The sequence below is a fragment of the Calonectris borealis genome, chromosome 20 (genome assembly GCF_964195595.1).
Source record: "Calonectris borealis chromosome 20, bCalBor7.hap1.2, whole genome shotgun sequence".
NCBI lineage: Eukaryota > Metazoa > Chordata > Aves > Procellariiformes > Procellariidae > Calonectris > Calonectris borealis.
In genome coordinates, this window is record NC_134331.1 from 1,242,648 (window position 1) to 1,269,183 (window position 26,536).

The following is a 26,536-nucleotide window of genomic DNA, read 5'->3' on the forward strand; positions in this document are numbered from 1 at the left end:
ATGATGCAGACTGGAATGGTACAACTCTCACTCCCAGCCCGATCTTTTAAAAAATCCCAAACACACTTTTTGCCCGTACCAAAACAATCAAAAAGGCCCCAGTAAGCAATGTTGGCCTTTTAAGACTTTTTGGAATCACAATTAATTAAGGAAAGTTTCCTTCCTCCCAGGTTGCTTCACCCAGCTGTTTTAAATGGAAGGCTCGAGGCTGAATTATACCAGGAGTTATTCCTCCACGACATCGTTCCTCGGTTCAGGCTTTTCTGTGCATGAGCAAGGAATTCTGAGAGTGTGCTCTTTTTCTTTAACCTAGAGTCAGTTTGCAAAATTATGAATTACCATCTCCCCTCCTGAAAAGAGATGATTTGACTGGCAACGGCGCAAATCCCCAGGAAACGGGGAGCTGCTGCCTCCAGCAAAATACGCTGTCATATCACTGAACTGCGGCCCTCGCACTGCTCGCTGCCTTCAGAAAAGAAATTGCTTTTTTATTTTTCCCAGGAAAAGGAAGGTTGTCTGCCACGCTCATCTCTCTGTGTACCCCTTCAGCAAATTATCGTTAGCTGACCTTGTCCCTCTGCTGTGAAACAAGGAGACCTGACCCATTTCAGGTGGCAGAGACCTGACTGCGGGAATCTTAAAACTGAGCCTTCTGTGACTAATTAAAATTAGTTAATAATAATATGTCACTAGTTGCTAAATTGTTTCTGCTTTCTTTCCATTCTCATGGGGTGATCGCCTGTCCCAGCCCCGTGTAGTAACGTCTGCTCACCGGAGACCCCCCTGCGTTCCTGAGTGGTGGAGAGATGAGTGACCTTTAGGGCCCCCCACCCCCGTACGAAGAGGAGGGAAATAACACGTGAAACGAGCTTGTCTTGCACGAGGCGGCGGGCTCGGGGGCAGCCAGGCTAACCGAGGTCGCGGCACTTGCCTTCCCAGCCGTAGCAATCTGGCGCTTGCAGTGGTGTGGGTGCGCTGGGCGGGGACGGTCACCACCGCTCCTACCCTTCGGCGCCAGACGAATGGTCAGGAGGGCTCGAACCCTGCCGAGGCGAGGGAGGTGGAAACCTCGCCGGGCCGCTTGAGGAAGGGAGAGGTGGAGGCTGTCTCAGAAGGCCTTTTGGCTCCTGCAAGGAGAGGGCAGCCTGTCTGCCACGCACAAGCACCTCGGATTTCTCTCTGCAGCAGACACGTGCGGGCTTTGAGTGCAAAGACGGATACTGTTGTTCACGACGGTTGTTGGTTCCGCCTTGTAAGGCGTTAACTTATAAAAGGCTCGTTAGCTGTCTGGCCTCCGAAAGACCGTGCTCTTGCTTTTTGTGCGCTCTGTGTTTCAGTAGCTGCTGGTCTTCCCTTGCTCAGCTTGGTTTTAGCTGGATGCAAGCCCTGGTGTCGTCACCTGAGACTCGGCTCCTCTGCTGCGAGATGTGGATTTTCTTAGTGTTTGAAGAGAGAAGTCAGCTTGCCTGTGGGATAGCCGTATTTGTCCCTCCGGGTTTTCTGTGCCAGTCTGGGGCTTCCTTTAAAAGTTATTTCAATATGTGAGAAATTTCAAACATGTCGCAGAAGGCAGGGTAACGTGGAAGAGGAGGAAGGGAGTCCGTGAGCAATGGAGGACTCCTCCCGTTCTCAAGGGGAGGCTTGTTTGCAGGTGTGAGCAGCGCGCTCAGCCTGGAGGAGTGCGAGAGGGTGACATAGCCTTTCCCCGCTTGCGTGTGAGGCCCTCCCCGGGAGAAGGGACCGTAACTTCGCAGGCTCTTTCAGAAAGGTCTCTTCTGGCTGGTGGCTGAGTGCCCGGGTGCCGTTTTGCAGGAGGACGGGCTGTGCTTTGTAGAGCTCGGAGCAACCCAAGCGTGTAAACCCCTGCCGTCCCCGTAGGAGCGGACGTGGTGCTGCTGGGAAGGGCGTCCTCCGCGGTCCCCGGGAAAGCTTGGCTCCCGTTAGGGGAGATGGAGCAGCAGCAGGAGGCCGTTTCAGGCAGCTGCCGGGTTCACGAGGGGAGTTCTGACTCGAACATGAAATCGGGGTCAGAACGGGCGCTCACATTGTCGTTGCGGTGAGAAGAGCAGTCCTGTGTCGCGAGGTGGGGGGGGGAGCCTGGCTGCTGAGGGGGAGCCCCGGGCCGTCCGCCTGCCCGGCGGCAGCTTGTTTCGAAGCGCTGGTACGGGTCGTAGGCTGCAGCTGGTTTAGGGAAGAGGCTTACGTGTTAGTCAAAGGCATTTCCCTTTGAAGTAACAGAAGGGTGCTTTCTGGTGAGTGTTTTCTGACTAAAAAAGTAGTAAAATCATCTTATGCGTTGGGAACTGCGCAGGGGCTTTTTTTCATATACATTTTTAAACACCCACACGCACACTGATGGAGAGCTTAACTTCATTTAACCCCAGGTGTGCAGTTGCTTTAGATAATAAACGGCTGCGGCTGGTGTCTTGCAGTCTTGTCTGTTCAGGACTCTGCTGTGTTTTTTCTCTAGGCAACAGTAAACGCTCGCCCCCAGCGCATCCTCGACACCTCCTCGCTGACTCAGTCGGCCCCTGCCAGCCCCACCAACAAGGGCATGCACATCCACCAAGTGGGGTAAGCTCCAGCCTTGCTCTCCAGCGCTTTCGCCGCAGTGGGTTTAGGTGCCCCCCGCCAGTCAGGGCTCAAGCAGCCGTCCCGGTTAACTGCAGCAGAGTGAACCTGCCACGGTCTCTGGTGCAGCACTGTACGGTGTTCAGAAACAGAAGCTCTGGGAAAAGGTGGGGAGTTTCTTCCTGTATTGCTTTTTAGGACAAAGAGTAGCAAGCCACACTAATTATCTAGAGATGAATTGAAGGGAAGAGCGAACTTGCTGATTTTTACTGATGCATTTTGGCCTGACCTGTGTGGTATCCAAATTTCCCATTGAAGTCTAATCTGTGTTTTCTGCACTTTCAGCTGATAAAAGCCAGGGTTGTCTGATGATCAACAAGCGATGCCCAAACTGCAGTGAAATTGAGATAATGGTACGGGCAAAGCTAGGATTTGAAAATTGATTATTTCCCAAAACCTGCTCTCCAAGAGAAAACACCAGGCTTTAGATCTAGCAGCCCCATAATCAATGTGCACCAGAAAGATTCACAGTTGAAACGAAGGGCCCAGAACTGCACAGTGATTTTTTTTTATGTTTTCTGATAGTATAACGTAACTGTGCAATTAGATAAATCTCAGTTTACATGTAAATTGAAATGCTTTCCTGTGGGCTTCCAGTTTCCCCGTTGAAATGCAGCGGCTAGTTGGTGTGCCTTAGATCAGACATAGTGACCTGTGGGCGTGTGACCGCTGGACCTGCAGCTTCCCAAAATGTTGATTTTCTTATCCTCAGTCTGGAGTTGGTGCAGTCGAGGTTCACTCTTGCTTTGGGGCTTGTATGTCTTTGGGAGGGGATGGGGCGATTGTGTTCTTCTCTTTTTTGGTTTTTTGTAGAGGAAGCACAGCAGTGAAGTATAAATCTTGTAAGAAAGAAACAAAGTAAAAGTAATGTAATTCATATTACATGTCTATGTAGTCTCATGTCCAGTGATACCTAAATCCTTTCCCTCTTTTTTGGTCTTTAGAGGGTCGCCTCCCACCACTAGTACGAGCAGCTCCAGCCTGACAAATGATGTGACAAAACAGCCAGTCAGTCGGGACATCACGTCTGTAAGACCTGCCAATGTCGGCAACATGGGGGTTCAGTATACTCCCCACTCCCACCAATTCCCCAGGACAAGAAAAATGTTTGACAAAGGGCCGGAACAGGTAAAGAGACTTGCTTTCAGGTCTGACTACTTCCCTGCTCCTCTGGGTTTTCTTACGCATTCTGTTCTTTGTGTTTTATTTCTACATATCTGTTGTTTGCTTCTAGCTGCTGTTAACTCCAGATTGGCTTCCCCTAACCAGTAAAATAAAAATTGATTAATTTTTTTTTCTTCAGGATAATTTTTTTTTATAGCTTTTGATAGGGCATTATTCACGTCTGCTACTAAGAAGCGTTTAATCAGAATTGATTGTTTATTCTTTCATGAACATTTGTCTGTGTGAGTCATAGTGCAGAGTCAGATTTGTGACCCTCAAGTGCTTTTTCTCCAACCTCAGGAAAGCAGGGACTGAGGAGGGAAACCTTTAACCCACAAACTGGCGTTCCTCTCGAGAGACTGATAGGTGCTCCTGCGCCAGAATATTCACCTTCTTTCCAGCGGTTCTGACCCGCTCCGCGCCTGGCAGCCTCTCTTCACTATGCGCACGGGGGGACGTGAGCCCAGACTATTCCCAGGAAGACCAAAGCTCGTAGCAGGTCGCCCTGCTGGGAGAGAGCGGCTCAGTCAAGAGCTGTGAGGACCTCTGGGAGGAATGGCGGTGACTCCTCTTTTCAGCATGCAAGCAAGCCAGCAAGGGTTTTGCATACGTTTTAGCATTCTGAAGACAGTCGTCAGGTACTGGGCATTTTTCCACTTACAGAAGCATGAAGGACTGATGTGGTGCCAAGTAGAGCAATCAGTCAGATTTTAGTATGCACAAAGGATGCTGGATGTCACCTTCAGATGACTTCAGATGAGTCATGTCGTATGAATATTGTTGAGCCCAAGCACGCTCGGACGTGCTTGTGGCCATCACTTGAAGATGGAGACCGTACTTATCAATGGCCAGTGTTCTTCAGGGTTCAGCCACCTGGCAGTAGTTTTGTGTCTACCTCTCCCCCTACTTCAGCGCATTTCCAGGACTTTTCTGGTGCTGGCTCTGTGGACGAGAGGGAACTGAAAAGGCAGCAGGTGTGTTCTGCTGCCTGTGCTAGTGCACAGAGCGTGGTGGGGGAGGACACCGACCCTCCTTTTCTCCCTCCTGGCACTATAAAAAGGAAGGATTCTCCCATCTGAAGCTGTGAGGTACGTGCATTGCAGTCCACAGGACAAGTGGACGGCACAGCTTTCGGATGTTCTGACTCCTGAGAAGTGACTGCTCTTCACTTAAATTGGCATTTCTGCCTTTCTTTAATGAGTGATCTCACAGAAGCTACCGGAGGTGGAGAGCCAGTTCTTCCGTGTGATTAAAAAAAAAAAATGTTGAAGCCCTAGCAGGAACACCTTCACTTCTCGTGGGGACGGCAGCACTAGCCTGCATCATATTTCTGAAAAAATGATTGAAGACTGGTTGAATGGAGTGGTCTGTCCGTTTTCTTTTTGGATGTCTTGCGCTTCGTAACCGATACTCAATGCCTGTACACCCTTGATGTGAAGCTGTGTCCGGCTGTGTATCCCGAATCATCTTCACTGCTCCACTGTTTCTTATGCCAGGTGCTTGGGAGACCATGAGAAAACTCACCCTGGGACTCGATTTGATGATGCACTAGTGCTTCAGCCCTGATGCGTACGGTAGCCTGATTATGTCTTGTGCTGTGCAGATGAGGGAATTTGCACATTTCCGAAGAGTTAATGTTACGACAGTGATCTTAAAGTTACATGTAAAAAATTTCGTATCCTTGGTAATGTGTTTGAGCTTTTTTCTGCCTGGTGATCTGTTGAATCTGGGTATTACTGTGTATGCATCTTGGCTGCGTGAATGGGAGGGGCGTGGGTTAACACCCTGTTCTCTCTCTGGACAGACTACTGACGATGCCGATGATACCGTTGGACACAAAAGTTTCATTTCAGCCACGGTGCAGACGGGGTTTTGTGACTGGAGTGCGAAGTATTTTGCTCAGCCAGTCATGAAGGTAATAACTTTGTTCTCTCTGTGCGTGCTTGCTGAATCACAGCACTGCAGCTCTTGAAAGTGCTGGTGTCCTGAGCGTAGGCTAGTGGCTTTCTCTGTTCTTTTTGCCTTCCTTTTCCTTCAGTCTGGAGAGGGAAAGGAATGGACTTACCTGCATCATGCTGCTCTGTGTTTGTGAAGTAAGAGGGAAGAGGTCATCAGAGGGAGCAGAAGCGTTAGTGACAGGCGGGACGGTGGTGCATTACTAGGGAAAGAGCCCAGAACAAAACCCCATGGAGCACGTTCAAGAGCAAACGTAAAAATGAGGGGAGGTTCTGTAGCTAGTCCAGATCCACCAGTTTTGCACAGTTGCAGATTGCATTGCAGAGTTGTTTCATTTTAAATGTTGTGTGCTTGTCTATATATTGAAAATTGTGTTATAGTAAACATTAACTGAATATAAATAAATGGAGTAAGGAAGATCCTTTATTCCAGAAGGGGCTGTGAGAGGCTGGAGAAGGAGAGATGCTGTTTTCTTTCTGACGTTCTAGCTGAATTTTCTGGCTGTGGTGATGCTAAAACAAGCAGAGAAGCGGTGGAGACCGCTGCCCAGAGCGAACACCACGTAATCCCAGTGGCAGCAGGACGTACCCTCCGCTCGAAGGCTTGACTCTGTTCTCTGGTGTGACTTCAGAGCTGTGCTCCGCTTACGGGCACCCTCTGTAGACGCCTTTAACTTGAAAAGGAGAAAGTGATAGTGACTGGACATCCACACGACTGCCTGGGGGAAACTTTGGAAGCATCCTTGTTGTTTTTTAAAGTTTAAAAAAAAAGTTCTATTATGGCAAAGAACAACGGTGTTAATGACAACTCTCCATTGAGATCTCTTTAGAAATTAGTGTCTTCTGGTAACTAAGTTGGCTTTATGTGAAGTGAGAGATACACTGAAGCCTTGTTCAAGGAAAAAAAAAATAAAACGGAGCTCTTAAAAGATGGGCAAAGATCATCCGTGACTGGGAAGAGATACTGTTAAATTCCCAGAATCTTTTAGCCAAAGATCAGGTTTCAATTTTAAGTATGAAATAAAAGCATGCAGTAAATCTCACCTTATTATAAGCAAACACGGTAAGGCAAGCCTCCAGCTACCTTGGGAGTCAAACAGCTCGAACTGCAACAGAACTTTCAGCTTAATTTCTTGGAGGTATTGCAATTTCTGTGAATAATAATGCACAGTCTGTAAAAATGCGATTACCTGAGCAACTCCACTAACGGATGTTTATATGCAACCACTGATATTTAATCTTAATAATGAAGAAACTGTACATTTTATGTGCTGTTTCATCCAAGAATTGCCGCTGAGCCATCCGTCACTGCTTCTTCCACTCTTTAGGCGTGTTAAATTGTTTGGTGATGAGGTGAGGTAATTGCCCCCAAGTTTAAGGATATCAGAAAACTAGTTACATGGCAGCCAGTTTCTGTGTAGCTTTGATTTCTTTAGAGAATCACCAGGAGGAAAGACTAGATGGTAAAGTGATTGCCTGACACTTCCTCAACGCTAGTGAAATTAACTTTCTTCTGATATCATCAGCAGAATAATTTATTAGGAGATACATCTGGCCTGTGGGGCTTGGTTGCTTGGTCAAGCTTTAAACCAGGGTTTTCTCTCATCAAGATGAGATTCGGTGTCTTGATTGAAGTCCAGGAGAGAGTACAAGAGGAGGAGGATGTTCCATCGCTTAGTTCTTATTAAAAACATTTGTCTACTTTCTAAGGAAAGCTTTTCCCTGTGAAGAGGGATGTCTTTATTGATAAAATAAATCATGGTAGACAGCCAATCAACGGCAGGTTCAGCGTGTGGATGGGGAGCGTTGTGTGTGTGGATGGGTTTAGTACTTCACGCGCATAAAATAGAGAGGATTATGCGGGGGAGGAAAGGAAGGATGTGGAGCATTCCTGTACTGATTCGTAGAAGCCGGGGAGGGGAGTCATGGGAACTGAGGGCTTCCCTGCACCCCAGTGCGTCCCAGAGCGTTCAGTGTCTCGCCACGAGAACGAAGGTGCTGCAGACTACGCCCGGTGTGTGCAGAGGTCTGTCTCTTCAGCTTTCACTGGTCTAGAGGAGCGGTAGCATGTGACAGCGAGGGTTCTTTTCATAGTTTCCGAAGTGTTTTCGCTTGGAAATACTCGCTGACTGGGGTTGGGTTTTCTGAGCACAGACTGTCCTCAACAGCAATGTTTTAGGTAACGTTTGAGCAAAACAAAACCATGTTTTCTAATAAAACAAGGAAGTGAATTGATTTCCCCATTACTTGTGTAAAGCAGCTTTAAAAGGCCAAGTAGAGGCAGAAAAACTTGCGTGTTATGCTGTACTAACAGGGAATTATACGTACCTTTGTAATTAGAGTGGGTGGTGTGTGTGCAAGGGACAGGGAGAAGTCCCTCTACGAGAACTTTCTTTGGCGTTCCTTGATTGCTGCTGTGCAATCGGGCAGGACCGGCCATCCGGTAACTCGGGTGTTGGCCGAGTTTCTACGGAGTGCTCCTCTCCTAGAACAAACAGCCCTGGCTGGTGGCTGCTGTCTTTTGGGAACTTCAGCCTCATGAGAAAGGCAAAGAGTAAAGTCTACCGAGTACTGATGGAAAAAGATGACATTGATGTTTAATTCCGATACTTCATTTGGAGATGCAGCCTACCATCATAAACAGGGAAAGACAAGACAACTATTCCTGTAATGAATAAACATAAAGTGACTGTGAGTGCATCTTAGTCATATTTAATTTATGAATTTAGTTTTGCTTCATAGACCTTGCTCTGAGAATGCTTTCACTGGAAACATTGAGTGTAAATCACTGGCTCGGTTTCAAGCCATCATACCGAATTTGATTTATTGATTATCTAATCAAATAAATGGAGAAAGAAAATACTGCATTGTGAATTCTCAGTGTGCCAGGAAATACAGATACCTGCCCTAGCTCTGATCTCTACAAAAGTCTTCCCTCCCCCCGAAACTCCTGTGGCAAAAGGCTGTTCTAACCACAGGCGGCCTTGGACTGAGAGGCTCAGGAAAACCGAGCTGCCAGCTGTCAGGAAGCCCTGAGTCAAGGAGAGCGGGAGCCAGCGTCTGTTATTTCCAGGACTGGCAGAACATGCAGGCAGGAGCTGGTAAGGATCCTGGAAGGTGAGAATTACATAAGAAATCCTTCCTGATAAATCCCTGCCTTAACTTCAGCGCTGTGTCTTGGCCGATGTTCAAAGTCCTGGCAGAGAAGTGAGCCTTCCGGGCAATTGCTGCAGTAACGTTAACCAGGGAAGAACTGCACCTACTACTGGAGCCGTCTGCTGAATCCTCCCTGCTCCCCTCCAAGCTGACTTCCATGTCGAGAGGGAGAGACAAAGTGTTAAAGAAGAAAAACTTTGTTGGCTTTCAAATGACACTGCTTGGTGGGAGGCTTCAGAATCGTAATTGGTTTCTGTCTGAGTGGAAGCTCCGAGATATTAGGAATCGGTGGCATGTCGTGATCCTCGTCATGCGGCACTGTTTGAGACTCCCACCGTACCGCTGGGAGCTCTGCTCGGAGGAGAGCTGAGCAACAGCCAAAACCGGGCTGTTGTTTAGTGAAGTGACTTTCTGATGCTTAAATGGGAGCTGGCTGGGAGGGAGACAAAGACATGAATGATGAGCCTAAATAGTTAGTTCTTTTGAATCATAATTTCTGTTTTTCCAGCCAGCAGCAGCTGGGCTAGAGGTCACAGCTCTCTGCTACACACACATCCTGATGTACTCCCGTGCTTGCTTGTCACCAGAAGTTCCCTCGTGACGTGTTCTGTGGGGTTCATATTTTCATAGATTATTGCTCCCTCCTGACGAGATCATCCGTACAGCTCTGTTCCGCAGGCAAATGGGCATGGGAGGACAGGATTGCATTTTTCCTGCATGCTCTGACTCTTTCTGCTCAGTCGGTCAAAACCTTGCCTGTTTAGCCGGAGTACACTAATTGCCTGTGTCATGCTTAACTGAACTAGTATAGAGCGTCTCTGCTAGGTTACAGTTATTTGCAACACTTTTTAAGGATGAGTTGAGTTCAACGGAGTTTATTTCATTAAGGGTATTGTACGTTTACTCTCTGATAACACTTTGGAAGGACCCACAGGGATTTTTCTGCCTTATTCTTGCCAGTTTTCTTCTCTCAAAGCTCCGTGACCCTCCCGCAGTATCGAAAAATCGTGCCAGGTTTCTTTCTATGCAGGCTCAGGCCCCATTACTTTTTCCTTTTAATTTGGCTGTTCACCAAATTCCAGCCAGCATCAATCAGCTTAATGGTGACACTGGGACTGGTGAGACCCAGAGTCTGGATCAGAAGTGAGCCACCTACAGTAAGTATCTAGCGCTCGGCAAGTATATTTTGGGCATTTTCAGCTGTGATCCCAGCTGGACCTGGGGGAAGCTCTTGGACACACACAGATCCTGGCGGAAGCATCTTTGCAGGAACCTCCCTTACCAGTTCCAAGGTGATGACATCTCCCATCTGCAGAACCTTTGGCACAGAGAATACGGTTGGTTGAGTCAACTGCACCAAAGCCAAGACTTTAACATATGCCCTTAGTTTTCTCCTACTGCAAGGAGCTGGACTGCATCGTAAAGCGATACATGGATATAACCCCTTCGCAACACAGCTCTGGGCGAGCATCTGGGAGTCCCCTTTGCTCGCATCGTCAGAGGAAGAAGAGGAAGACAAAGATGGCAAACCTTGTGGAAGCAGAGGCTGCCCTAGAGCATACGTGAATCGCAGGTGCTGCAGGAAGATGCCCGGGCACCCAAAGTGGAACAGGCCAGGTAGAGACATCATCTGTTCTTTGCTGTTCTGGGGGAGGAAAGGCTTTTGCTGGGGTGGTGTCCAGCTTTCAGGTTTGTCACAGTCAAGCAGCACACCGGCAGTGCAGATGCAAACAGAGGAACTGAAACAAAAAGCGACTGATTAGAGAGGATTCCATGCAGGAAAATAGAGGCAGGGCCCTTCTCTCCCCTCGTCCGTTGGTGCCTTACTCGTGCATGGCATCTCAGTAACGTGCTGGGGATCTGAGGCAGTGAAATAATCTCTCCTGGTATGTCTACAGCGTCAGCTTTGGCTGCTGCCCTCCCCCGGAGCGCCGGGTGTCTGCAGGAGGGAGCCGCCTGCGGTGGCAGAGACGGGGTATGTTTGGTTTCTGTGAGGAAACACTTTTGCTGACCGGGCATAGCACAGGTCGCTGTTACCTCACCCAGCACAAGTGTTGTCTCCAGAACGGTCAAAGCAATCGGAGATCACGTCTAACAAGATACAGAAGGATTTTGTCATTGTCAGCTCTGACCAGACAGCAGAGAGGAAAGCCTTAAGTAGCGGGCAGTAAAGATGCCTTTATTCTCTACCTAAGGAAATGATAATAGCTGTTTTAATTCCTTTTTTAAGGACCTGCGGATGAATGCAGGACTCAAGGATGCAGCAGAATGCTACAGTTGAAAGGACAGTAAATGTGCGCCAGAAGACGAGGTTTCAATGAGGAGAAGGGGCGTGCGACGTGTGTGAATACGCACGGGGTGGAGCCGGGCCCTGCCTGCAGGCAGCCTGGAAAGGAGGAGCTGCAGGAACCTGCAGCCTGGAAAGGAGGAGCTGCAGGAACCGGCACAGGTGGACAGGGACACGCGCCTGCATCCCTCTGCACCTCGGGAACGCGCGCTCAGCAGCCCGCTCTCCGTGAACACGCGTTCCCATCGGAGAGCTTGGCCTGCACGCTGCAGCCTCTCGGGGTCAGCGGTACCACGCAAGGAGCTCACATAGTTGCACGCAGTTTTAAAGGGATCTGTATGTGCGTTTTCACAAATAAATGCTTTGGCGTTGTTGGGGAGGAGGAGTTGTACTCTTTACAATAAAATCTTGGGCTCTTGCTGCGTTCATTGCACAGGTCTTCACTTGCGTTTCTGAAAGGATCTCAGCTGTGTGTGGGCTTTGGGTTGTTAGCGGTAGGACCTTTGATGGTTGGACATCTGGCAGTTGATCGTCTCCAAAGCCATCAATATATACAGTTTCAACATAACAGGCAGTGTTGGAGATTTCTCACGAGCCAGCCTGCCAGAACTTCCCCAGAGATTTGTCATCCCATCGTGACAAGCTATAGGTGGTGCTGGCCATTCTTCTGTCTTGGTTTCTTGCGCAGTCCCTTTTGCCCTCTGCTCCTCTGCTTGCAGGTGGTGTGCAGGACACACCAGGCAGGTGGCTTTATGAATGGAAAGACCACTTCTGCCACCAAAACCCATTCACTGCTCTTCAGCAGTGGCCGAGGCAGAAGCTGTCCTAGCGAGCTGGGGAGGACGGGCCGGCACCGAGTAGCATGGATGGAGGGGTGTTTGCTGGTCTTGAGCTTGGCGTGACTGGCCTGGCCTGCGTACGTGCCTTTTTGCTTCGCTGTTCCTCGTGACGGGGAGCCTGCTCGCTGTCTCCCTCTGGTCAGAGTATTTCATCCTACAGCCACTCGCGCTGAGCGCGCGTCCAGCCCTGTCTGAGGCTCGTCTTGCCACGTGCGGTCCACTGATGCTGTGGTGTCCAGGGACCGTACCGGGGAGAGCTCATTATAGGAGGAATCGTTATTACTGGTATCGGATGATAAAAACAACTGCCTGCTCAGCCTCCTTGGAAGAGTTGAGTTATTCTTCTTCAGACCTGAGAAGCCCAGCAGCTCCTTTAATCTGATATTCTTTATCTGCTGGAATGACGAGTGCTTTGCTCAACTGCATAACTGCGTATTTCTTAGTCCTGAACTGTGAAAGCCGCTGGGTGCCTCCAGGAGAATTTACCATTCTGCTTGTTCCCTTCTCTTCCCCTGGCCTTTTAGGTCTTGCTTTAATTTATTCCCAGAGAAGCTGGATTTTCATTAAGGTGTAGGTGTAATCTCTCTGCTTTCAAATCTGCTTTGATGTATTTATCTTAGGTTTGTTTATTGCTTTACATTATTGCTCATTTGTCATTGCCTTTGTAAAAGATGTTGTATTCTTGAAAAATTGAAATAGTAGTGCTTTTTTTTTTTTCTTCCCCCAGGAGGAAGGGTGGAGGGTGGGTTTCTTATTTTTTATTTATTTTGAAGAAGCAGAAATTTAGCTCAGTAATAGTTGTTTTCCAAAGCATAGTGCATTTTAAGACAGTATATATAATAGTGACAGACGATTTAAGTACTTTCTTATTCAGGAAAAAAAAGTGTGTGTTTGTGGGGAATGGGGAAGGAGTGAAAGGACTTTGTCTTCTACGTCTCCCTTCTCCGAGGGTTACTCCTCTTGGAACAGCCATCATCAAAAGAAGCTAGGTTAGAGTCCTGTAGCTCAGCTCCTTAATTGACGCGAGGGTTTCTAGAGCAGTGGTGTTGCTAGTCTTGGATAGCTTTTTAAGCATTAAATAAAAGCCACATCATATGTAACTCCTGCAGTGGTTTGGGGGGGAGACATTGTGAGTTTGTTCCCTTTAGTCCTGTACTTTGACTAAGGGTACGAGTACCCGTGGTCTCTGCCAGTCCTTAGGAGCAGCACCGTGACTTGCCCCGGCAGGAGCTGCCGGTAGTGCTGGCGCAGAATCCCGAACCGGCCCTCTGGCTCGAGGACAGATTTTGCAGCAAAGCCATGGTAGCATGGCGAAGCCTGGAGCTATGGGGTGTGAATAAATATAATAAAATAGAGCAGAGTGGCTGTGTACTGCTCCAGGGCCTCTCTCCAATTTCAGGGGCACACAGGGGCACCGTTTTCTTGCAACCAGTTCTGAAATGGGAAACTGAAACAGTTGCCGTTGCTAGTAAATGTGATGTTGGTAACCTGGGCGTCTCAGGGATTCGAAAATAAAGTAATGCCTTTTTTGGCCTGCAGTCATCTATTAGCAATGAAAGAAAGATTTCAATGTGTTCTGAGCTTTCCGTCTGTATCAAAGCTGTGTTCTGTCTTTAATCTCAGGATTGCTCTGTGATGCTTTTCAGATGAAAAGTGCTAAGCAGAGTAATCTGTATTGCACTGAAATGGGGCTTGCGTTGTTTAGGGAGGAAAGGAATTACGGTGACTGGATGTGCAGTGGAAAGAGGTTCTTGCCAGCCCCTGTGGTTTGAACGTGCATGGCTCTTCAGAAACCCCACGTCATTCGCTTTGGAGAAATGCCTACGGCTTAAAGACAAAACAAAACATAGGACAGCAAAAGGAAAGGGGAAGAGATTACAGATGATGGGGATGATCAGAAGGATGCTCAAGTATCTAATAACATAAGGTCCCCTGAGCTCCTCCGTTTACGGCCTCTGAAGCTGGGGACCCTAAAGAATTTATGGCTTAGTATGACGTGCGTGTGTGAGTGTGTGGTGCAGAGGTAATTCGTGGGGTTTTGATGGTTACTGTTGTTTTGTGTTGTGAATATGTTGATATACTGAAAGATCCCAGAAGAGCATGACTTGGAGAGCCAGATTCGCAAGGAGAGAGAGTGGCGGTTTCTGCGCAATGCTCGTGTCAGGAAGCAAGCCCAGAAGATCATCCAGAAGGGTGAGTGACTTCCCTTTGCCCACGCTCTAGGCAGCTTCCTCGAGCCCCGAGCACTGCGCTTAGTCAGGACGCTGACCTGTAGAACCCCGATTAATCATGACCCCATGCTGACCCTCAAATTGGGAAGGTGCCTCCGCTCTTCCCGTGTGCGGGCGAGGCGATGCTGCTGCAGGGTGTTTCGCTAATAGTCACTCACCTTTCCGTTCTCGGCCGCTGGTTTTGTTCGCCAGATCAGGGGAGTGACCGCTTTAGATGTCAAGCATCTGCCTTCCCCTTTGAAAACTTAACCACAGCGCCGTGTTAGAAAATGACGTTGTTGGTCACAAGTGGAGCGCTCGGCCGGAGCCTAGCACCGGGCTGGCTAACCTCCGAGTCCAGCGGAGCGGAGGAGCCCGGGAGCAATGACTTCTTTGAAGGAGGAGAGAGCTTGCCGCGAAGGCAGGCTTCCACCCGCACGAGAATTGACACAGCATCCCATTTTCAGTGCGGGTACTGGCTCCCGAGCCCCTGGGCTGGCGGGCAGCAGCTGAGCTCTGCAGCTGTGCTCCCCACCGCAGCCGGCACCGCCGCGGGAGCCAGAGCAGCCGGCATGAAATCGATAATTCAGAGGCCCTTAACAGATGCTGTTGATTTACCGTTTGGGCTTTTCCTCCCTGTCCTGTAAAGTTTGGATGGATACCGTAGGTTATGTTTTTAAAGGGATAGAAGGCAGAATATTGTAGGATAAACTTCAGAGCTGCAGTCTGGCTCAGCCAGCGCTTGATGTGTGTCAGACACCGTTTGGATGGCTGGTCATGGCAAACCAGCTCTGCCGAGCTGCTGGACGTGTCCTCGGGATGCTCCGAAGACATCTCAGCGATGTCTTTCATGTTCCCTGCGCTGCTGAACTCTGTAAATGATTGCTTACTCCTTATATCCTGTTATATTGTTAATGCTTGTATGTATGGCTTTATTTCCCTCTAACGTGCCTCAGGTTCACGTTTCGTTGGCGTGTACTCTCCAGAAAGCTGATAGCGCTTTTATTTATGACTCTCTGTGCCTCTACAAGGCAGCGGTTGGGCTAGAATTCGTATAGCGCAGGAAGTTATTCGAATACAGTGGAACCCAACGAAGCGCCCTCAGGAATTTGCATGCTTAAATTATTCCTGCTTGTGTGCCTCGAACAGCAGAGGCTGGAGAGTGGCATTTATGGGAGCTCTTCTCATGGCATCCTCCCGGCAGCGTTCCCGGGGGCAGAGCCGGGCGGGCGGGCGGTTCCTCTCCTGGGTTGCTCGCTGAGGCACGCGGAGTTGGAAATAATGATTTGCTGATTGAAGAGCTGCCCGAGGCTCAGCCTCCTGCGTGTGCCTGGTTGTCTGGAGGCTTGCTGGGCTCGAGTCAGTACAATGGGTAGCTTAACGTCATGAAACTGAGAATGTCATAAACCAGAGTAATACAGAAATGAAACTGGAGCCCAGGAGATGGCTTGGGAGATCTTTTTGAATACAAAGAAGGAGATTTTGCGTGCTTGCCCGAAGAAGTTAAATCTTTTTCTAAACAGTGTCCATATTTGGTTGCTTGACCTGAGCGACTAAAATGCCAGTATTCATTAAAAAAAAAAGAAAATGTGAAATATTAAAAAGAATTAAAATAAACTTGCAATCTTTTAATGAAATTAAATGGATTTGCAATCTTTTAATGAAATTAAATGGATGTATTCAAAAACAAACTAGAACTGAGTAAATGTCTCCTGGGCTTATAGTTTTGTGTGATGAATTCCTGCTGTGCCAAAAAATTGCAGTGTCAGGGGTACCAAAACTGTTTATGAAGAGCAAACTATTCTAAAGAAAAGACAGGAAAGGTCTTTAACCATCATTTTAATGTCTCCATGGAAAATATATTTTTCATTTGCAAATTAACCTAAAATTTAGAAGAACTGAAATGGAAGGTTAAATAAATAATCCACAAGCTGAAATGAAATACTCTATTTTAAGTTGAAAAAAAGTGTTTTCATTTTTTTTATTTTGAAAAAATAATGTTGATTTTTGTGTCCACGCAAACGGGTATTTCTCTGGGCTTGGTGGTGCTTGCTTGCTGTGTTCTCTTCAGTTACCAAAGTAAAGGACCCCCTGCTTTGTCACCACAACGTTTAGTTTGTACCTTAGGACGTGAGACAATCAGCACGGAGGAGTCGGGGCTGTCCGATCGCTGGGGTCTGAGAAGGTTCTTGAAGGAGGGAAGTGTTGGGGGGGCTGTGGGTGAGAACTGGGGGGAGGAGGAGGAGAGCGGTGGCACGTGGCACTGGGAGGCTGGGGGGTCCGAGCCCCGTCTCCTGGCGGGGTGTTCCCAGGCACTGAGCCCTGTCCCCCCGCAGGTATTTCCCGGCTGGATGATCAGATCTTCCTCAACAGGAACCCGGGCGTCCCCTCCGTGGTGAAGTTCCACCCCTTCACGCCCTGCATCGCCGTAGCCGACAAAGACAGCATCTGGTAAGAGCTTCCCGGGTCTCTAAAGCTGCCCTGCCGCCGCGGAGCGCGCGCGGAGGGGCTCAGAGCAGCACGTCGAAGAGCGCGCGCGGGTTGTCGCGGGGCAGCGCCCCGTGTGCTGTTCCTTTTCTCTTCCCCCGCTCCCCTCCCTGGCCGTCCTTCCCCCTCTCAGGGCAGGGGGACGGGGCAGAGTCCTCCCGCAGCTCCGTGCCGTAGTCGTAAGCATTGCACCGAGCCCTTTTCTACGGGAGGTGCTGGGGCAGAACCCCGACGGATTTATAATGGTTACTTACAGTTGGGCGTTTGTCCTATTTCTTTCACAGAAAGTTGACGTACGTTATTAATAAAATGATGCTGAATACCAAAGGAGAAAAACAAATTGAATTGGTATCCAACGTATATAATTTTTAGTTTTGCTGTAATGAGTAGATCTCTTTACAGTTTGCACAGCGAACCAAGAACTGACCTGATATTTTTTCCTCCCCAAGTTTTTGGGACTGGGAGAAAGGGGAAAAGCTGGACTATTTCCACAACGGGAACCCTCGATACACCAGGATCACAGCAATGGAGTACCTGAACGGACAGGACTGCTCCTTGCTGCTGACTGCCACAGGTAAATAACATATTTTCCCACATATAAGGGCAGGACTGGGGGGCCTTTACAGAATTCGGGTCCATGTGCGCTGGACCTCTGGCTCTGGACTTCTGGCTCTCTCCTCTCTGAATTTGGCCCAGGCTGACCCTTCTTTGCCTGCCTGGTCTCAGCAGGATCAAACCTGAAAGTTGTTTCTGGCAGTACTGAAATCTCTTAACTGCTTAAGTAGGTGCCGCAAAGGTTTTCAAATGACTAACAAATGGAACACTTGCTAAAACCATTTCCAATCACAGCTTTATTTGTTACATCATTCTGAGTCTTTACCTGTCATTGCAAGTTCATGGTAACCTCCTCCTGTACCATACCTCGGGCAACGTGATCTTAGTTGGTTAAAAGCTGCTGTCCAGAGCTGAAAAGGAAATCGTGCTGCAACCAAAGTCTAAGAAATCACACTCTCTTACTTGTGCTGTTTTAGGTCTAGAGCAGGCAGGGCTTATTTTAAGCACTAAACTTCTCAGATAGTTCTGAGTTTCTCTCTAGTCCGTATATCTCACCCAGGGGAAGCGGTTCTCTAGAATGCCCTGTTGCATCACGTAAGGTAGCATGAAGAGCTCTTTCCCATTCATTGGTCTGCAAAGCTGTGAGTAAGATCTGCTTCTCTCCCAAGGAACCATTCTAAACCTGTCAGTCTAAGTGTTTTCAATAGCTTTTCAAACTTCATGCTGAAATGTACAGGTTGGGTATAATTAAGAGAGGTGGAAGAGGAGCTGAGAGGGCCTTTAGGACATTTTCCTTTCAATTTATTGATTCTCAGCACAAAAGTTTCACAGATGGGGAACAAATTGAAAAAATACACTATGTTCTTGAAAGATTTGCTGCTGATGGGCTGGGCTTTGATTCAGCTTCTTCTGTGGGGTTGTGTTTTGTATTTAGTAGGGTACTTTTGTGGCTCTCAGCACCAATAGCAAGGAGGACAGAGACGAATCCTAGAGAAAATGAATGGGTCAAAGAAATGGAGCGACATCTAATGTCAGGTGTTATTTGAGGGAAGGAGAAAAGCTCTTCCAGAACAGTTCCCAGTAGAACAATGCTTTAGATTTCATGGATGCAAGATTAGAGAGGAAAAACAACTCTAATAAAAAGGATTAAGTTAAAGTGACACACTCAGTTTTGGAGTTTGTATGCCTACAGTTCCGCTTCTCTTCTTCCTTTGTTGTGCACAAGTAATTACGAGAGTTGCATCAGCAGTGACGTTGCATTGTGTTCTCTTTTTCTGTGCTCCCCAAGATGATGGTGCCATCAGAGTGTGGAAGAACTTTGCAGACCTGGAAAAGAACCCAGAGATGGTAACTGCCTGGCAGGGGCTGTCAGACATGCTGCCAACTACACGAGGTGGGTTCCCACTAAGTTTTCTTGGGGGACGTAAGAATAATTTGTGATGGTAGGGTTTTTTCTAGGGATGGGGAGAATAAAATGCGTTTTTCAACTTCAGCCATCGGTAGCATCCTTGTTCAACAGTCTCTGCCTTCTGGAATGGCCTTTTGCCAGGCCTGGTGAGGAATTACTTTTCCAGTTGTCCCAAAACAAAGCAACAAATCCAAAAGCCTGACACAGCAACCTCATGCACACGCTGAAGAACAACCGGAGCAGCCTCTTGCTGGGGAGCAAGGGTGCAAAGTCCTTGTCCTTTACAAGCTTCACAGCAGCTGTCTTGCCCAAGCGTTCCTCTTAACTGTGTTCCTAAGGAGAGAACTGTAGAACAACGGTGGAACTGGGCGCTGCCCTGCTCTGTGCTCGGCGTGGCAGGAGGTTATTCTTCCCCTTTGGGTGGGACAGTAGCTCACATGTTGCCTCTTTCCTTCTGATGGGCTGCTCAGCCTTTGCACAGCTTTGCATGTTGCACCTGTGACCTCCTTTAGCCTGAGCTCAAATTTTGGCAATTATTCTTCACTGTTTATCGTGGGTCAGGAGGTGGCAAGAGAATACGCAATCTAAATCTGACACGTGCAGAAGGACAGCACAGTTAGACATTGACCTGCTTTGAATGGTAGATAGAAAAAGATGTAAACAGGAGCGCTGGCATCCAGCCATTCAGAGGGTGAAGCCAGAAGACCAGTTTGAGTAACCCTGAAGTCTGGTTTAGGACATTAAAGGAGGTGGACGTTTCGTCCTTCCGAGACCTGGTAATGTACTAATCCTCTAATGGTGATTCTCTGTCCCTTAAATATTTTTAATCAAGTTTTTCTAAATGTGCCGTAGTTCAATCAGCACTTGTGGGACTGATGCAGGAATCGCTGGGTGAGGCTCCCTGGCTTGTGCTGTGCGGGAGGTCAGATGAGATGACCATCATAATTCATCCTGACCTTAAAATCTGACAGTTCTCATTTCTGAGCTTGTGTGGTTCATCACAGGAGTCTGACACAGCTCTTTTAGCTATTCATTGGATTTTACTAGCGCTGCCTTGCTGAGCTTGTATCTGTTATGTTTTCCTTAACACCTCATGGTTTGTCTCTGGTGTTTTAGGAAAGAGGAACTGTATTTGAGGTAACTTCAGGCTCTGTGCCTCGCTGCGGTATGTGCACAAAACTGATTATAAGCTGCTGGAAGTTTGCAGCACACTGTGAAAATTGCCATGGTCAAAACCTGCTCTTTGCAGAGATGTCAATAAAAGCAGGAGGAAAAGAGTGGTAATGCACGGAGTGCATTGGAAAGGCCTGGACCTCCTTAGGCGGAGAGGGAAGTGTCCAGTAGTCACCTCAAGTTGCCCTTTGTAGTGTCATTTGGTTGGTCTGTATTTCTTCCTTGTCAACACCAGCTTTCCTGAAGGAGGTTGGTTAATGTTTACCATCCCTGGATTCAGGGTCTTGCTTCCTTGGTGCTGGTAACGGACTCGCCCAGGCAACTGGGAATTCTCCCAGACTGCTCTGATCATCGGCTTCTTGCTGCATCGTCAGTCGTGTCCAGGGAGGATGCTGACGACTGTCGACAGGACTCCTTCAGGCTAATTCCATTTTCCTGCCTTCCTACGTGCACCTCACCAAGGCGCAGCATTTGCTGGTTGTACCTTGCTCTCTGTACCTTTATACAGCAGAAAGGATTGTTAGCATCAGTGTTTGACATTGCAGAATAGATTGAGCTGAGGCAAGAGCCGATTCAGCTGTAAGAGTTGAAGGGTTACACTTGCCAAAGCAGGAGTGTTGAAACTTTTAAGTCTGTTCTCTTTAAGATTTTTTTCTTTTTCCTTTTCTTTCCTGCATAGTCTTAGGAAGTCTGGGTCCTGTTTTCTTTGCCTTTCACCTTTGGAGCAATAGAATTAGGTTCAAAAGAAGAGAAGGACAGATTTCCTTGTGGAGAGAGAAATAAATGTAGTCACTTCAAAAGAGCTATGTGGATCAAGTCCCCTTGGAAGATGAGACTCTCCTGAACAGTTCTTTTGCTGCCAGGACCATAGTTGTGCACTGCAGTGGTCCAGCACTGGCTCATAAAACTGAAGATGCATCTTTGAAGCTGCAGAGCTCAGGAGTTTCACTGGAGTTTGTTCGCTCCTACTATTGATTTTCTTCTCTCCTTTCCCACCCTTTTCCCCTGTGTCTTACTCATCTCTGAATTTAATAGTTTTCTTGACAGCAACCAGAATACTGACTTTTCTAGGCAGTTTTCCCACTTATAAAAGGAGAGAGGCATATGTAATACCTAAATACATCCTTCGGAAGCTTGAAAAGCATCCCCGGGTTGTCCGAGTAATGGGAGGTCAACAATAACATGCTCAGGGGCTGCCTGAGGGGGGGAGCAGACCAGAGTGAGCCACAGAACTTAAACTTTTACACCCTGAAAAGGACTTTGTGGTGTGCAGCCCGCGGTAAGAGAAATGAGCTGATACAGCCAAGGTCGTGTGTTAAACTTGGCCCCAGTTCATGGCACTTAATAGTTGAATTGAGACTCGTGGTAGGTGAGTCTTAATTTAAACACTGGCAAACTACTGTGTGGGCACCCTCTTTTTTCTGTATAAGATTTTTGGATTTTGATCTTCTTTAGATCTGCACTCAGGATGCACCAAGAAAGTCTCTTTCAATCAAAATCAGGTGTTTAAACAGCATTGGTACCAGGTGCTCTAGTGTAAGGCAGTGACTGGGAATCTCCAGCGTGAGAGATGGAGGGGGCTGAGAAAAAGGCAAAACGCCTGTTGTTAATAGCCTGGTGTTTCAAAAGGTGTAGGAAAAACTAAGCATTTTCTAGTGAGCAGCGTAGGAAGAACGTAAACCTGACGTGCTCCGAAGCTGTGATTTCACAGCAGGAATTTGGGAATCTGGCAATTTCTAAGAAAAGGGCGTTTGCAGGCAGCGGGTTGTGTGAGCGGTGTGAGCTTGCAGAGCAGCAGAGACCCATGGCCTGGTGTCCGCACGGGAGCGCGGTTTGGAGCCGCTCAGAATTTGCGCTGCCGGGCAGGCTGGGTCGTGCAGCTCTCGGGCTCTCACAACACGTGGCCATGCTCGTGCTTCTGAACAAAACTGCCATGTTTTGTATTGTTTCTTTGTGACAAAGGGAAACAAGCCACGATCCCCTGGTCAGAGGGCTTTGCCCTTTAAAGCAGTACAGCTCTGGAATTTGGAAAAATACAGAAGCGTGACCAGCTGCTTCGCAATTACCAGATGCCGTCGGCTCAGCTGTTCCCCCCTTGTGTGCTGCTGCAGGTGCCTGCGTTGTTTTCCCTTCTCCAGTTCAGCAAAGAGAACCAGTATATCACTTCCAAAGGGGTGCCGGGGAGGACCAAAGGGCTCAGCCCGGTCTCTTCCTGAATACCTGGAGCTCCCTGTGCAAGATTTTCCAGGGTTCCGAGGTGCCTCTCACTTCCCTGTTTGCTGCCGTGCTGCAGGGCTCTCTCATTGCCTAATTGCCAGAAACTAGGCTGTGGCTAACTTAAAGGTTGTTCAAACGGAGTGCCCATAAGGTGTTAGCAGTCTCTGCGTGCTGGTTCGCTATCCCTGAGGAAGGGGCAGAGGAGCCCCGGCACAGCGGCGCTCGCTGCGGGGAGCCCAGCCCTTCCGCGGCAGAAGCCTCGTGTTCCGTGCTTGAGTTGCTTGGACTTCCATCTGCCGCTTCCTGATGCGGTTTACTTCAGAACAGGGACCAGACCACGCAAAGGATAGTCTCCTTGTTCAAGAAGGAATGTCAAATCTGTGCTGTTGTCAGCCGGCCAGAATACTCCCTTCACCCGTGGCAAGCGCCACCATTGATGGCTTCCCGGGGAATGCTGTGATTGAACTGGTGCCTGCTCTCTGGATGGAGGCATGTGCTGCTCCTGCTGCTTCTGCTTCTCTTTTGTGTTCTTTCCTTTAATTTGAGTTGCTTTTTCTAATCCTTTTTTGAGATTTATTTTTGCTCTGTCTGACCAACTTATCCTTAGCATCAACCCCTTAATCCCTGTCTTCTCACAGGTCTGGCCCGAAGGGTTTCAATCTATCTTGACAGAAGTAAACAGGGAGGTGAGTGCTTTCTTTCCTGTTACCTTTGATCAGCTGGGGTGGGAAGGACCTCCTCGTCTGGCTTCGGGTCGGTTGGCTGGTTGGTTGTTTTGGCATTGTTTGAGTGACTGCTGGGTCCTTGTGGTACCTGGAAAGCTTTGCTGCTTCTACCTCTCCCATTCCTTGCCTTGTGTCTGTGTCCCTAACAGCCGTGAGAAATGCCGGGAGGGTGTCTGTGCTCTCTAGGTGAGCGTAGCCCGCCGCCGGGAAAAGGGCGTCTTCATGTCATGCTTTCTGCAGCGAGAGGAGGTGGGGGTGGGATGTACAAGACTCTTTCCGGGAAGATTTCAAAGCATCCCTGGACAAAAGGGTTTGAATGACAGGTTCCAAACGTGAACCGCCGTTAAGCTAATGTGGATTTTACTGGGACTTATTTGTAATACACTTTTGCTATAAAGATCATGTGAAAAGGAGAAGCTGATGAATCTTTCCCAGGAGGCTTAGAATAGTGGACTTCTGGCAAGGGTACACCTAATAAATTTTACAAATTCTATTCTTTCGTGTGGAAGGAAGGTGGATGAACTCCCCAGCCTCCATCTGCAGCAGCCCGGACTGTGCAGTGTCTGCATTGCTCTGGAGCCTGGCCCCCTCCTCTGCTGCTGAGGTCTTCGGGGGAAACAGATGGCTAATGTGTCAGGGCATCTTTGTGCGCATGCACGTCCGTGGATGCTAATGTTGACGTAGTCATCCTGGGTTCCTCATCAATTATTAATATTTGCTGACTGATAAGAGGTGAATGTGTCTGTAATGATGAATAGGAGGAAGATGATTGCAGTGGTGTGTGATTCAGAGCTCTTTAGCTTGAGGTCTTTGCAAATCTCTCTCTTACTGTTCAGAGGCAGAGCACTGGGATAGAAATTAGCAAAGCTGCTGCGTTGCTCTTAGCTGCCTGGCTCTGCATTTCACTCAAGAATCCACTGGCAAACAGAAGGCTAAAATTAGCAAGACTCGGCTGCAGGGGATTCCCCGCTCAGTAAACCGGGCACCCGAACAGTTTAAGGAAGTACCAGCCACTCCCTTGCTGGATCGATACTGCTGATGCCGAGCAATCGCACTTTTCCCAAGCACACAAATAACTCTGAATCAATAAAAAGCATTCACCAGCATCTTCTGGCCAGGTGTTCTAGTGAAAAATGCAGCAAAAGGATTCCTCCTCTCCCACTGAAGAGGTCTTAAAAATGTATGAGATTAGCTATTTGCTTGACAGAAAAATACATCAGCAATATTTAGATAAAATACCCTTGTTTTGTCACTATAGCACAGAAAATCTGTTCTCATTGCCTAGGCTGCTGTGGGGAATTTTTACCAAAAGAAAGATAGGGGCCTGTCTCTTCATTCTCGCATCGCCGGGTGCTGGTTGCAGGCAGGAGTCACCGGGCACTGCTGTATTGCAGATTGGTGGTAAATTAGAGAAAGACCAATGGCTTAATGGTCCAGGTCGTATCAGGCCTCTGTGCAAGTCAGCCCGGGAATCCCTAAAGTCCGTGTGAGCACAGAGCAAAGCCTGCAGCCGGCTCGTTCAGCATCGTGAGGGCAGCGGAGCTGCAGGAGTCTCGAGACGCATTGGTGTGACCCTCTGCCCAGGCTGCTTCACCTCCCGCTCCATCAGAGCTCTCTGGGGGTGCCTCGGCACACCGCTGCATTACCTCCCGCCGGCATGACTGAATGTGCGATGTGAAGGAGGAGACGGTGTTAACAAGAGAATATAGTCTGACCTGTGCCCACCTCTATCCATCGCTGCCTCCTGGGGGGTGTTGGTGCTGATATCTGAACAGCCATAATCAGTCTTACCTCGAGAAAATTTATACTGGTGCCAAGCAAGAAAAAATAAGCACATATTGCCAGTTCCCTGCTTCCTTCCCGCTCTCTTGGGGCTTCCGAAACAAAGTGAAAGACGTCAAATACCTGCTCTGCAGAAAAACAGGACCTTGTGCTCTGGAGGGTCTGCTCTGCTTTGAAACTGCTGACTCTTCTGGCAGTCAGCAATCCAGATGGGAGAGGGGGGAGAGGCAGCCTCGGAGCGTTCTTAGAAATAAAAGTTAGCAGCTTACTGGAAGGGAAGTTCACGGGGAGCTGCAGGGCTCTTGAGCTGCGTGGGGCAGCCCGCGGCAGAGAGGAGCCTTGGCAGAGGGAAAGCTCGAACCTGCAAAAGGAGCTGATCAAATGATGGAACTCAAACAGAGCTTACACTGGAGAACAAGAGGGAGAGAGAAACGTAGAGTGAGTCTTCCACATCTCCCCGGAGGTCGGTATCTTGTCCTTCAGGAATAAGAAGTTTGGGCGAAGCACCTTATTTCTGATCAGATTTTTTTATGCCAATAAAATAATGGAGAAATTGCAGCTCCAGGGGTTTGTGTTCTTTTAATTGGATTCCCAGCATCACAGCTACTCTTCTCCCTTGCTGCGCATAGTCCTTGGCATAAGAAGAGGGACACTTTTTGAAAGGATGTTGTAGAAATTAATGATGAGTGAGGTCATATAACCCTCCCACTGCTTCCTGGAAATTAGAACAGTGCTGCACCAGTGCTGCTCAACCAGGAGGGCCCATGATTAAAAAATCATCAGTCAGAATCCAAGGTGCTTTTATATTGTGTTCTGTGTAGGTATTCCTGATTTCATTGAAATGCCAAGTACAGGTTGGCCACGTTCCAGTGACGTTAAAAATAAGTGCAGACACTCGGAATGCAGCTGCTTTCAACAGCAGTGTTATTTATTGAAATTTATACAAGGAACTATCCCATCCAGACAAATATCTGTTGCTCAGGGGCTATCCTGAGGGAACAGCCATAGAAAGTTACAGCTTCAAGAATGGCTGTTTGGTATGTGTTGCCTTGTGTATAAACTCGCATCGTACAGAACTGCAAGTACTTGTGTTAAAAGACTCAAAAACAAACAAATAAAAAAACCCAACAAAACCAAAACCACCCCAAACCTTTAAAATTTAAAAATTTCTTTCCTGAGCTGTGGAAGATTTGTTGCTCGTTATCTGAGAACAAAATATTCCTTATGGGAAAATTGTAATCTTAACTAACGATGCATTAAAAGCAGCGTGTTGCCAGGATGCCTGTTTCTGCAGTTCGTTGGCTCCTGAGAGTACCGCGGTTTCCCTGCTGGCCTTTCTCAGATGGCTGCATTGGTGTCACGGCATTGCCCCCGTTTACGCCGTTTCTGCAAGTGGGTGGGAGCTGGGAAGTAGGGTTGCAGGTTGCAGACCTGGCTACCTGGCTCAGGCGGGGAGCTGAGATTGCAGGGCTTTGCAGAGTACGTGGCCTTTTTGCCAGAATGAGGCTGAGAAGCATCTTGGATGCCAAACGTGCAAGCCAAAGCCCAGGGAGAACTGCACTCTCAGCTGTAGCATCCTGGAGAAGGACCTCTGTTAATTAAAAAGGAAGTTTTAAGTAGTATTAAGTCCCATGTTTGCTTCTCATCCCAAAATACTAGGAATTGAACATGTAAACATGAGCCAATACCGTATCATTTCCACGATGAAAACGTTTGCTCTTACATAGAAATAGGTCAGCTATTTACGTCTCATTTTGTACTGTGAGTGTCATCTGTGAATTCAGCGTTTCAGTCGGAGGAAGCCTTCCCTGTTACGTTCTTGCGAATGACTTAAATTTAGGTACAAAGGCTTTTCTTCTTTTCAGACACATTTGAATGCTGGTTTAGCATTCCCAGTTGCATCCTGGGGGGTCCCCTTTCCCCCTTCCCTTCACCCACTTCTTTACC

At 48.1% G+C, this 26,536-nt stretch overlaps 1 protein-coding gene across 7 annotated transcripts in view; it reads left to right on the forward strand.

Annotated features, from left to right (window-relative positions):
* The window catches only part of RPTOR (regulatory associated protein of MTOR complex 1), a 160,885-nt gene that overhangs the window by 120,041 nt on the left and 14,308 nt on the right, over positions 1-26,536 (forward strand). For 5 of the 7 annotated variants that reach the window (XM_075169350.1, XM_075169348.1, XM_075169345.1 and 2 more), the window contains 8 exons: positions 2,471-2,574; positions 3,576-3,759; positions 5,600-5,710; positions 14,120-14,225; positions 16,579-16,693; positions 17,179-17,303; positions 18,573-18,677; positions 22,721-22,768. In XM_075169350.1, the coding sequence (XP_075025451.1) occupies positions 2,471-2,574; positions 3,576-3,759; positions 5,600-5,710; positions 14,120-14,225; positions 16,579-16,693; positions 17,179-17,303; positions 18,573-18,677; positions 22,721-22,768 (898 nt within the window). The remainder of the gene's footprint in view (positions 1-2,470; positions 2,575-3,575; positions 3,760-5,599; positions 5,711-14,119; positions 14,226-16,578; positions 16,694-17,178; positions 17,304-18,572; positions 18,678-22,720; positions 22,769-26,536) is intronic. The other 2 variants (XM_075169346.1, XM_075169349.1) reach the window with 1 other exon arrangement.